At 41.3% G+C, this 12,310-nt stretch overlaps 1 protein-coding gene across 1 annotated transcript in view; it reads right to left on the bottom strand.

The window, feature by feature from the left end:
• Positions 1 to 12,310, bottom strand: part of CTNNA2 (catenin alpha 2) — a gene marked incomplete at its 5' end in the record, with an annotated part of 880,141 nt that overhangs the window by 92,218 nt on the left and 775,613 nt on the right. The window contains 3 exons of the mRNA XM_006753455.2: positions 1,396 to 1,596; positions 8,662 to 8,818; positions 9,755 to 9,847. Coding sequence (XP_006753518.2) covers positions 1,396 to 1,596; positions 8,662 to 8,818; positions 9,755 to 9,847 — 451 coding nt within the window. The remainder of the gene's footprint in view (positions 1 to 1,395; positions 1,597 to 8,661; positions 8,819 to 9,754; positions 9,848 to 12,310) is intronic.

The following is a 12,310-nucleotide window of genomic DNA, read 5'->3' as shown; positions in this document are numbered from 1 at the left end:
TTGATATCCTTTGATCTAGTTAAAATGCAAGTTGATTTTTATCCTTATTGTTATTATTATTTCTAAGTCTAAATCTGTGAGGATTCTGAAGAACAACAATCTCTGGATATGCTCTTTATTTTGTGACATTACACTATATCCATTCTGCTTATATTTCTAAGAGTGCAACCAATGTCTCTACTCATCTCTTTTTTTTCTTGATATTCCAGAATAAATATCTACAGAAATCTTTGTAAATAACCTTGGCCCTGTAGAAGGAAACGTATTTGTAACACAGAGAACTTGGAACACTGCTGTATCTGACCTTTTAGAGATACATCTAGTTTTGAAAAGCCCAGTGGTTCCAAAGTCCATGTGCGGAATGGAGAAGCCTCCTCACCTTGGGGTTTAAGGCGAGGTCATTCCATACAGACCTGGGACCCAAGTCATTACCTAATCAAAACCCCGTGCAATATAGACTTAAATTCTCTGTGTTCTCTCTTCCTTGAATTTATTCTCATTACCCCCGTACATACAAATTCACAAAGCATGAAGGACTTTAGAAATGGACTAAAGCCAAGAGACACTAGTCAAGAGCATAAACTACTACTAAAAATGGGCCAGTTTTTGACACAAATATTCAAAGTTAGGGGGTGGTTCTACTACCTCAGTGGAAGTAAGTCTTTTTGTCCGCCCCAATGCACCAGAGAGCTAAGGCAGGCTAATATAAGTAACTGTGTCTTACCACAGCACCGATTCCCAGGTGGGCAGTCACACCCCCTGGAGGGGGGCATGTAAGGCTTTCCTAGAGGGGCAGGACATATATTGAATGCTTACCCCTTTGTCACAAGCCACCACCTCCTTTAAGTGCTTCGTTGCCAGGAATTACCTAGAGCCTTTATGCTTCCTTCCCACTATGGTTGTCCATAGTCGTTCCTCAAGGTCCTACCTTCTCAAGAAACAGACTAAGAAGTAGTTTTCAACTTTGAGATTCTAAGTTCCAATCATATTGCCACTACCTTGTAGCCTTGCAAAACTTTTTCTTCTCTTAACTGGTTCAAACTTCCACGTTTGCATATGTAATTGGAAATAAATTTTTATTATCTGCCTACTGCTTTTGTAATTGGAAATAAATTTTTATTATCTGCCTACTTCATAAGGTCCCTGCGAGGATCAAATGAAATTATATATGAAAACTGCAAAGTCACATATGCATGCAAAGCCAAAAAAAAAAATCATTATCCTGCTAAAGTTATACAAATTTCAACTCAAGAAACAAAGACAGCAAGCACCCCTTCCATGATCATGGCTAATACAGATGCATAAAGGCCTAAAGAACACAATGAAACAGATTTATTCAAATGTGGACATTAATCACTCATTGACATTTTGGTCGAATCTATTTGCCATGTTTACCTGTCTCAGAGAGCAATTTTGTAGCTTCCAGCACCTTCTCAGTGTAAACACCAGCTTCATAGTTCTCCATTTCAGCATTGATGATGTGTATGACTCGAGCTGCCCGGCCCCTGATGGCCCCCGCAGTCCGGTCCAGGGTGTCCACATCCCCCTCTTGTAGAGCTATCACACACTTGTTCACGTCCTCCAAGATGTGATTTTCTGCGGGGGGGGGGAAGGGGGAGAGCATGTACACATTTATATAATTTTATATCACTCAAACCTTTAAGAAGCAATCTAAGATTCATCAACTATCATGAACCATCATCTTGCAGATCAATATATGCCTGATGACACAAAAGTGATATTTAAAGGACAGACTTTATCATTACAATAGTGAGCCTCAAGCTTGAGCAGCAGCCTGAGGACTAACAGAATCACATAGACCAGCGGTTCTCAACCTGTGGGTCGCGACCCCTTTGGCGGTCAAACGACCCTTTCACGGGGTCGCCTAAGACCATCCTGCATATCAGGTATTTACATTACGATTCATAACAGTAGCAACATTACAGTTATGAAGTAGCAACGAAAATAATTTTATGGTTGGGTCACAACATGAGGAACTGTATTTAAAGGGCCAGAAGGTTGAGAACCACCGATATAGACTGTTAGGAGTCATTCCCAGTATTTTTTATTCAGTCTGGAGTGGAGCCCAAGAAACTGTATTTCTATCAAGTTCTCAGGTGATGTTAATGTTTCTGGTTTAGAGACCATTCTTTGAGGAGCATTAACTTAAAGAATATCCCTTTCTTGGTTTCAATGTTTGAGAGCTATTGTATGGAAAGGTCTTTCAGAAGTGGTTGTGCAGCTAATAAAAAGTTGACTGGCCAAGCAGAAACATTTCTGGACATGACCAGCTTTGAGCTCATGTTTGTTGGATCCTGTTTTTATCAAGGAGCATTTAGGGGAAACCATAGAATGAACAAACATCACCCAATCAGTCTTCTAATGGCATGTCATGCACAAGGTATGTGCAATGGGGAAACTGATCAGGTGAATATGGTCACAGAGTTCTCCACAATTAAAATACAATCCAGTGTTGTGGCTGATTCCCTCGGGTTAGCACCCAGATCGGTGATTACTTCGTGGCTATTGCCCCAAATAGAATCAAGCAGACAGGGTAGGAGGCTTCATGCTCCACTAGCCAGAGAAAATACGCAATCTGATCCCTTACCATTTTGCAAGTGTGCAGTTCTGTATTTCCCATGTCCAATGTGAAATTTATAATCATGTCCCTTGTGAATTACTACTTTTTAAAATATATTTTTATTAATTTCAGAAAGGGAGTGGAAGAGAGATAGAAACATCAATGATGAGAGAGAATCACTGATTGGCTGTCTTCTGTATGCCCCACACTGGGGATTGAGCCCACAACCTGAGCGTGTGCCCTGATCAGAAATGGAACCTTGACCTCTTGGTTCATAGGTTGATGCTCAACCACTGAGCCACACTGGTCAGGCTGTATATTCTTTAGAAATGGAATACTAAGGAAATGTTTAAAAGGTTTAATATTTTTAGTTTCAGGAAAGAAAAGACCTTAAACTGAAAATACACACCTACACGCTCCTAATAGATTAAATAGAACAAGTTTAATAGTCTTAAATAATCTGGTACCTTTTAGAATTTAAATAATCTGGTACCTTTTAAAAATTATAACTGCCAGACTCAATGAATAGATAATAAAGGACTAAAATAAGTCTTCCTCACAATGTTTGCCACTTTAAGAAGTTTCTAGAACTAGTTCTAATTTTAAAATTCCCAAAGAAGGAGAAATGAGAAGGGCACTTGGCAAACCCCTGTCTCTACCATGGATCTCTCCTACTTTCATTAAACCATCACTCACAGGGAATATTTGTTCTTATAGAACATTTGATAGAAAACTGCGAAGTATAACTTACTTTTCATTAAGAACATCCGTTTTGACCTCATATAATATGATTTCCTCACTCAACCATTACAAAAGTCTGGTTTCTACTTTCTCCAGTTCTTTAATTTCAATTAAAATAGAGAAATAAAGGAAGTGTTTACATTTTAATATTCAGATATCTTAAAGTCACAAGAAGTAGTACTTCTGAATGTTGATATTTTTCTAAGTAAAAGAAAAAAAACTGTGAAAATTAGACTTAGAAGTTTTCATTGTGGTTATGGAGATTGCTGAAAATCACCCCTTTATAAGATATAGATCTTGAATTAAATCATGGAAACCCACCTAACAAAGACATCTGAGAAAAGGGTTTACTCAAATGAAATTCAGGACAGGATTGTAAATTCAAAAGTTGGGTTGATGTAGGCCTCGTACTGCCTGGCTGGATCCCTCCAGACAATTAAAATGCTCCCCGATCCCTGAAAGTGAGCAACTGAGAAGCCCTAGTGTCAAAAACAGCCATCCAGTTGCCATTTTCTTTGAATAACCTCGTATAAGAAAAGACATAGCTCCTGCTTTTCTGTGCATAAAGATGGAATTTTGGAGTTGAATGCAAACAAGAACCGGTTAATTATATTAGATACTGATCTCTTTGGCATTAATACATTTTTTTTAAAAAAATTAAGCAATCCACTTACGACTCAATATCTTCAAAGAAAATGAGTTTTTTAAAAATCCCATTTCCCAAACTAGAAACATGCAACTAATTTAATTCGACAAAAAATATGCTTCTGTATATATAACTGTATCTCAAGGAGGCCAGCAGAACTTAAAAATCCATGATATAAAAAACATTTTATGCTAAGTGAAATAAGCCAGTCAGAGAAAGACAAATACCATATGATCTCACTTATATGTGGAATCTAATGAATAAAATAAAGTGACAAACAAAATAGAAACAGAGCCCTGGATATGTGGAACAGAAGGACAGCTGTCAGGGGGAGTGGGGAGCAGGGGACTGGATGAAAGAAGGTGAAGGGATTAACCTACAAACATATGTGCATAACCACAGTGTGCTGATGGACAGAGGGACGTGTGGGGAGAGGGCTGGGTGGAGGTGATCAAAGGGAGGATGGAGGCATTTGTAATAGTATAAATAAAAGTTTAAAAAAACTCATTGCTTTTAATCAGTCATATCATCAACTAATTTGTGCAATGATAATCAAGTTAACCGTATCGTGTGAATCAAGTATTGAGTCAGTTTTCTGAATAACTTTTTTGGAAATGCTAAGATAGTTTTCTCAGCATTTCCCAACCTTCTCCAATTAGAGGTGCCCCTTTCCTGGAAAAAGTAAATTACAATTCCCTCATAGTAATGGTTATACTGTAGATGGGACTATATACAAGCTCCAATGATAGAGAATGCTTTAAATAAACTTGCATTTTATTAATCTAAGCACCAACAATGCATTTTAAAAAGAGCTCCACCTGTTTGCATAGGCATTTGATTTGATCACAAGACCATACTTTGTAAATATAAACCCCTGTAAAAGCTGCTCCCCTCCTACTCCCTACATCCTCGGGCCCGGGGCTCACAGGTTTGGAAGCACACTGGCCTAGTATCTAGCAAGAAGGGCAATGAATTACTTAAAGGCAAATCCACATAAGACAGTGCCTTACACATAAGAGGCAATCAAGGGAACAGTGAATAAATTTGCCCATTGAAAAGGGACAATCAAATATATCATTTTGATCCTAAGGTATTTTCAAGAGAAAGAAATCATTAAGAAAGGAGGAGTGCTGTTCCAACTAGAACAGGATATAGCAGTGAAAGTAGCAATACCAAGCATGTGTATTCCAGAGGTGATTACCCTGCCTGGAAACCTGCTCAGATACTTTGAATGTCACACCTGGATATGAACCTGGTGTTTAAACATATCATAGAACAGGGGTCCTCAAACTACGGCCTGTGGGCCACATGCAAATACAAATATTGTATTTGTTCCTGTTTTGTTTTTTTTTTACTTCAAAATAAGATACGTGCACTGTGCATAGGAATTTGTTCCTAGTTTTTTAAACTATAGTCCTGCTCTCCAACGGTCTGAGGGACAGTGAACTGGCCCCCTGTTTAAAAAGTTTGAGGACCCCTGTCATAGAACGTTGGACTGCAACAGCTTTGGTGATAAACTTCCTTGAATGTTTGCAACCTATTTCAGAAAAGATGTAACTTTGTTACCAAAACCACTGATGACCAAACTCCTTGATTATTATAAGCCTTAAAGCTATTGTTTCTAAGTTCAAAAACAAACTTTACTGTATGAATCTTTTTTTTTAAAGGAAACACTGGAGACCCTGGAGTCAAAAAGAAAGAAAGAAAGAAAAGACAAAAAAAAAAAATAAAGCAAAACTCTTGGACAGTATGGGGTTGAGTTAACAGCTTTTCCTGATCTTAGATGCCTGCTATTTTGTGCGCCAAACCCAAGAATTACACTGTCACATGGTTAATGCCAAGATGCTCATTTTAAAACACTATTAAAATTGTAGCTTTTGCCCAGTGGGAAAAGTTTAAGTGCTCTAACACAGCCATTCCACTTCTTTATGAGCCCAGGCCACAGCAGAAAATTGGTTTTGCTCCTGTAATGTTAATAGCCAGCATCATTGCACCCCAAACTTGTTGCTTTGCAAGTGGACTCATTAAGCACTCATACACCCAAATTCAGGTAGCATGAAACAAAACAAAACACAGAAAACTATAATCCTTTAAGCACGCAGATCCTTCTTGTTGTTTAAATAGAGTTTCCTGCCAGATGAGGTATTCCCTTAAGAAGAAACGAACACATAAAATGTCATTAATGCCATTTCAAAAGATTTCCTGGGCCAAACTTGCAATTTATGGATGCAGATGTTTGGGCTCCAGCTTGGAGAGGAGATGAGAAGTAGTTTCCCCAGCTACTGGGCTGTGTCCAGAGCCTGCCAGCAGGAGAGAGTGGCCTGTGTCACTACTTGTCAAGCCCCTCTGTGGCAAGGTGCCTGTCACCTGCAAAGGCCCACGAGGCTGGCATTTTCCCATCATGGCACACTGTGGCGCCTGGACCGCTGGGGTTGGACTGCACCGTGTTATCAGCGGAAGCCAAAGCCTTTTCCTGTGGCTGGGAATAATGAGATGCACAAAGGCATGGAGGGAGAAAGGTGGCAAAGAGGCCCGGCTGGTGGGAGAAAATTCAGAAAGGCTTTGCACTATTGGAAAAGCCCGAGGTGAGGCCTGCCCGCCTCGTTTCTCCCCACCCTCAGAAGGTTTTGTACGTGCATTTAAAGCAAAAGAGAAGTTGGGAAATTTGAAGTTCTGAACTCTTTGGGAAAGGCAGTGCATGGGTGTTTCCTACTCATCTGTAAGTAGGAGGGGAGGCAGAGTAAGATTCTCGGGTGCTACTGGGATTGCTTTGTGAGATCTGAGACTGGGTCGAGGGGTCCCCTTACCCCTTGGGGGGCCCCTGCAGCCATCCTGGTGGAAACTGACTGCACACCGGAAAGATACTCAATAGTGTTGCCCACCCTTCTGTTCCCCACTGTCCAAATCCCCAACAAGGCTATCCAAACAGTTCCTAAGCACCTTACGGGAGATGCAATTATTGGGTATATCTTTTATGTTTTTAGGACTCGGCCATCAGCAAAGCAAGTATCGCAGGAATGGCAACATATTGAGTTCTGCATCAACCAAGCCCTGGGTACCGGTATATTTAAATGAATAGATGGTTTGACAAGTCCTCAAAAATAGGGTGCCTTGGAAATGAAGAACAGGGCAGAGTTCTGAAAGGGACTGGAGAGAGGAACGGGGATACCAGAGGTGGGGAGAAGGGAGCTGCAAGGAAAGCTGGGAGCACCACCGGAAACTCCCCTTCTAGCTTGACTTGTTGAGAATGATATAGCTTCCTAAAGAGGATAATCTGAACTTGAATACCTTCTCCACCAGGTGACCTACCCTCTCCATGACTGTTTTCTCAAAGGAAGACTTAGAATACCAATACCTATTTTATAGAATGTTGGCGAGAATTCAAGCTAACAGCAGAGCGCCGGGCAAATTATACACATTGAGCATGTGTTAGCTTGTTTTTCCCCATCTCCTTGTCTTGCCCTCCATGGTTTCAATGTTGGCTTTTCGATTACCCATCAGATCTATAGATTCCACTCTGCTGCTGTCAGATAAGCTTTAAACAGGAGCCCCCAGTAGGAGTTCGTTTTCTGTTTTTTCGTGCGAAGGGAAGAATGCACCCAGAAAAAGTTCCCAAATACGATAAGCCTCCCCTAGGAATCTCTCCCACACCGTTGCGCTCAGGGACCCTGTCTGCCTGATCCCCACCCACCAGCAGTGCTGTGAGGCCGAGAACAAGAATAGCCTGGTCAAGGTTATTGCTGACTGAGTTGACAGATGTGACTCCCACACACCTGTGGGTAGAATCAATTTGAAATTTTCAAGGGTCACTTGGTTATCTGAATACCTCACACTGGAGGCCGATGTTTTGCCGTGACCTCTTCCCCCCACTCCTCCCACAGAGACTCTCCTACGTGAGTGAACCGAGCCAAATGTGTTTGGAAAAAGGCCCATTTGCTGGCTGGTTGCCCTGTTTGGCAATGGCGCCGGTGAGTCCCGTTAAAGGTCAAAATGACTACATGGTGATTCAAAGGAACTGACATCCTCCCATCTGGCTGCATTTACAAAGGAGAAAGTTACAATTTCAAGTGATGACTAGTTCTATTTGCTTTCTCTCACTTCCTTACACAACCTCGTAGACAAGTGCTCAAAGCCTCCATCGCTCCCAAGTGCCTTCTAATGGGTTCATTCTGTGGCTAATATTTTTTCCTGGCTTATGACCAACCTGGATAACTTCAGTTATTGCAAAAATGACCCCCTTAACACAGCCAAATTGGGATAGCGGATTGTATATAGACACACACCTACACATAAGCCATGAGGATTAACCAACCCCAGACCCCAGACCCTTTGCAGGTGGGTGATTCAGATGCATCAGAGGTCATAGGTCATCCTGTTTTAATAAGCACCAGGAACTAGAAAGGGACCTAAGTGTTCTTACATAATCTGTTCAGGCTTCTGATATCTTCAGAAACCTGTGCACGCCCCTCCTCCCCGGCCTTGTCCCCAAAGCTTTGACTAGTATCTTGAAATGATGTGCAGACCAAAGACGCATTTTCAAGAGGGTGTTACTGGCACATTTGCAGAAATGATGGAAAGCTCAGAGGGCCAAGCAGAGCACTTGAAACACAGACCCATGACATTTATAAATGATCCCTTATCTCATCCTGTCCTCCTCCTTCAGCCGCCTTCTACGGAGCCTGCTCCTGATTACCTGAGACAGAAAGAAAGTCATCCACCGAGGTGATGTCATCCACGGCCTCCGTCAGCACTCGGACCTGCTTCTCCCACTGGTCTTTGAAGACGTCCATGTTGTCCTGAGCAACTTTGCTCTGTGGCCGGGCAGCCAGCGTGAGAGCAGCATTGATGACCTATTTGTTCGAAACAATCCAGGGACATATTGAAAACCCTGTTCAAAATACCATGTTGCAACTCTGGACCATGTAGCTTCCTCACATAAATGGGTCCTCAGGGTCCAGAAGGACAATCAAAAACATGAATGATAACAGAGGAGGATTACGGGTTAAGGGGGGATGAAGACATGATTACATATGATTACACATATGTAATACCTTAACCAATAAAGAAAAAACATTATTAAGAAAACATGAATAATGTAGGTTACCATTAGCTTTTGTTTGCTTTGCTTTGCTTCTCTTTGAAGATACAGTAATTAGCATCAGGTTTCAGAAAGTGTTTACTGGCCAAGTCCTGTTTATTTATCACAGATGTGGCAGCAACATAACTCCTGTTCTACATGTGCAAGCTTATAATTTAGTTGTTGAGACAAGGCAAATAGATACGGAGGGTTTGAATAACAGCCCCAAACAAAGAAAAGGAAGTCAATATGAGTGGGAAAGACAGTAATTGCCACAGTGACTCTGAAGAGACTGGAATAGTTAGATGTTTGTTTGTTTGTTTGTTTGTTTTTTATAAACGTAAGATTTGAAACAGCCCATGGATGTTGGTTAGCATGTTCCAGTGCGAGGAAAGAGAACAAGGGTAGGAGTGATATGAAGGCTGGAGTGTGGAAGGTCCTAAATATTAGGTCACCAATGGACTTTTTAAAAACAGACATGTTTTTATTGATTTTAGAGACAGAGAAAGGGAGAGAAAGAGAGACAGAAAGAGACATTGATTAGCTACCTTCTGCTCGCCCTGTACTGGGGATTGAGCCGGAAACCTGAGCATGTGTCCTGACCAGGAATGGAACCCATGACCTTTTAGTGCATGGAGTGACCTCAACTAAGTGAGCCACACTGGCCAGGGCACTGATGGGTTTTTAAAATGAAGAGGTTGAGGCTTACCTGGGGACACAGGCTGTCGATCTGGGTAGCTGCCATTCGAACCAATTTCACGCCTTCCTCATTGTTGGAGATGGAACAGGCCAAATTGGCAACCTGTATTGAAGAAAACCAAATGGTACTAGTTTTAATAGTAAGCTAGGCATTTCTCCCAGAATAGGGTGCTAATAAATTATTGCTTCGGGATTCTCATGCACACACAATAATGAATTTAACTGTGTTGCTTTGAACCATTGTCTGCTATAAGCTTCCCTGATCCACCCACACTGTCACTTGAGCCCCCTTAAGACTCACCCCTGAGTGCAGAACATTGTGATTTTGGCCAAATCAGTATTAAATTCTGACCAGTGAGAGAGACACTACAGGTAATGCTTTGGATTTAAAAGAGACTCATAGTATGCTGAAAATCGGAGCCTCTACCCAAAGGAACTCAGAGCTGTTATGAAGATGTTAGTCCACAGTAACCAACTCAAATGCTTTCAGGGGCCACATAGGCCTGAGAAATGGATACAAGAAACTGGTATAATCCCTAGGCAACAGTGGAGCATGGATCAAATGAGAACATGCAGGTCTAGTATAAAGGCATGCAAGTTTCATATTTTTAGCACGTGATACCATCCAAAACCAGCTGAACTGAATTCAAGTTCCAAGGTCAAGCATTTCAATTTGTGTTATGCCTTCTCTTCAAAGAGTGAAAATTGGTAATACAAGGTCAGATTGATTGGCCAAGGGCAATAGCACACAAAACTGCCATCAAAACACTTATCAGTCCCATCAGGCTTGTGTCAAGAGGACGGGAGGATGGGGATTAGAAAGAGCAAAGGAGAAGAGAAGGGCCATCAGGCCCAGGAGGAGGAGGGCAAAGAGAACAAGAGATTAGCAGAGAGATAATCCCCAGCAGCCTCCTGTCCACCTGCCCTGTTGTATCTGGCTCACGTCTGCTCTCTAAAATCAGGCTGCTTTCCTACCACATCTTAATGCCCTCAAAGATTGCACTGCACTACACATGTGTATAGTTCCTAGTGTGAAAGGAACCTCAGTTAGACAGTGGGGAGCAGTGGGAAGAGCACAGAACTAGAGATCGCTCTGAGGACTGTTCCTGATCAACAAAAGGGGATGGGTAGATGGTCATACTAGAAATGCCTTCAAATACCACTACAGTGAATCATTAGTCCAAAGAATCCAGTTTTGAAGCATTTAGAGACATGTTAAATCTATTACAGTAAGAATATATACTATGAGAAACCACAGATTGCGTTCCAAACATTATGATGTAGTTTCTTATATTTAATAGCTTACCTTTGATTCTTCAGATAGTTTTCACTATTTAACTTAGTCTTCAGAATATGTCCATGAGAAAGATAAATATATCTTACTATACCCATTCACAGGATACTAAAGGCCCAGGGGTATGAGGCTCCGTGGAGGCAAGCACAATTTAATAACATAAGTTCTCTATTTTTTGTTGTATCATACTAGAGATCCAGTGCATGAAAATTCATGTACTAGAAGGAGCTCCCTCAGCCCAGCCTGCCCCCTCTCACAGTCCAGGAGCCCTCCGGGGCGGGAGGCAACTCGGTGATCAGGGGAAGGCGATGCCCCATCACACCACTGCTGCTGCCACTGCTGGCAGTGCAAGCCTCAGCTGGCCCTGGGTGGCTGGGCAACCAACATCCGAGGCTTGCCTGTGCCTCGGGCGGACCTGGGTGGCTGGGGGGCTGAGGGGACTAGGGATCTCCGGAGGCAGGCATGCAGAGCCTGCCACCCCAGTGGGGCTGAGGGGACTGGGCGCCACCATCTTTGAGGCAGTCAATTAGCATATTCCCTTCTTATTGGCTGTGGGTGCTGCCATCTTTGCAATGGTGTGAGGGTTATTTAGCATGTTCCCTCTTTATTAGATAGGATTGTCTCCATTCTGCATTTTATTAATCTTTGTCATATTTGTATTCAAGTGTGTTTTATATTCCAAATGCCAGATTAATAATTGGTGCTCAATACACGTTTATTGAATTAAATAGCTTTTAGTATTTTTATTTTTATTGCATATAGTGATTTGTAATATATCATGGATTAAAGATACTCTCAAAGATAAACTTAAATTCCCCCTTTAATTTGTCTAGAAAAATTTCTGCATTATCTTCTAACGCATGGTTACCAATAGTGTGGTGCTAAAAAATGCTTCCTACATTCTGCTCCATTGTTTGAGTTCAGAATGCTGTGGCATGAGAAAAATCAGGGTGCTATGGTAAATTTCCAGAAAGATAGAATTTTATATTAAATACATATATCTTTTAATCTTCAATTAAAGTCTTCCCATTTCTGCTGTTGAACAATATTCCATTTTATGAAAAAAAAATTCAGATAATAGTTTTGTTTGTTCTTTATCATCTTGCTTGGTATATGATAGAAACTTGTGGTCACACTTTTGCATAGCAGTAAACAATTGCTAGAGTTTGGTATGACTCCATGTAACAATAATATGAAAACTTAAATAATGATTCAGAAACCAGTCCTGGGTAATATTTGCTGTATTTTTATAAGAAGAAGAGGAAAGAAGTA

This window comes from Myotis davidii, unplaced genomic scaffold (assembly GCF_000327345.1).
Source record: "Myotis davidii unplaced genomic scaffold, ASM32734v1 scaffold91, whole genome shotgun sequence".
Taxonomy (NCBI): Eukaryota; Metazoa; Chordata; class Mammalia; order Chiroptera; family Vespertilionidae; genus Myotis; species Myotis davidii.
Note: the sequence above shows the minus strand (reverse complement) of the source record. Positions and strands in the feature narration are given on the sequence as shown.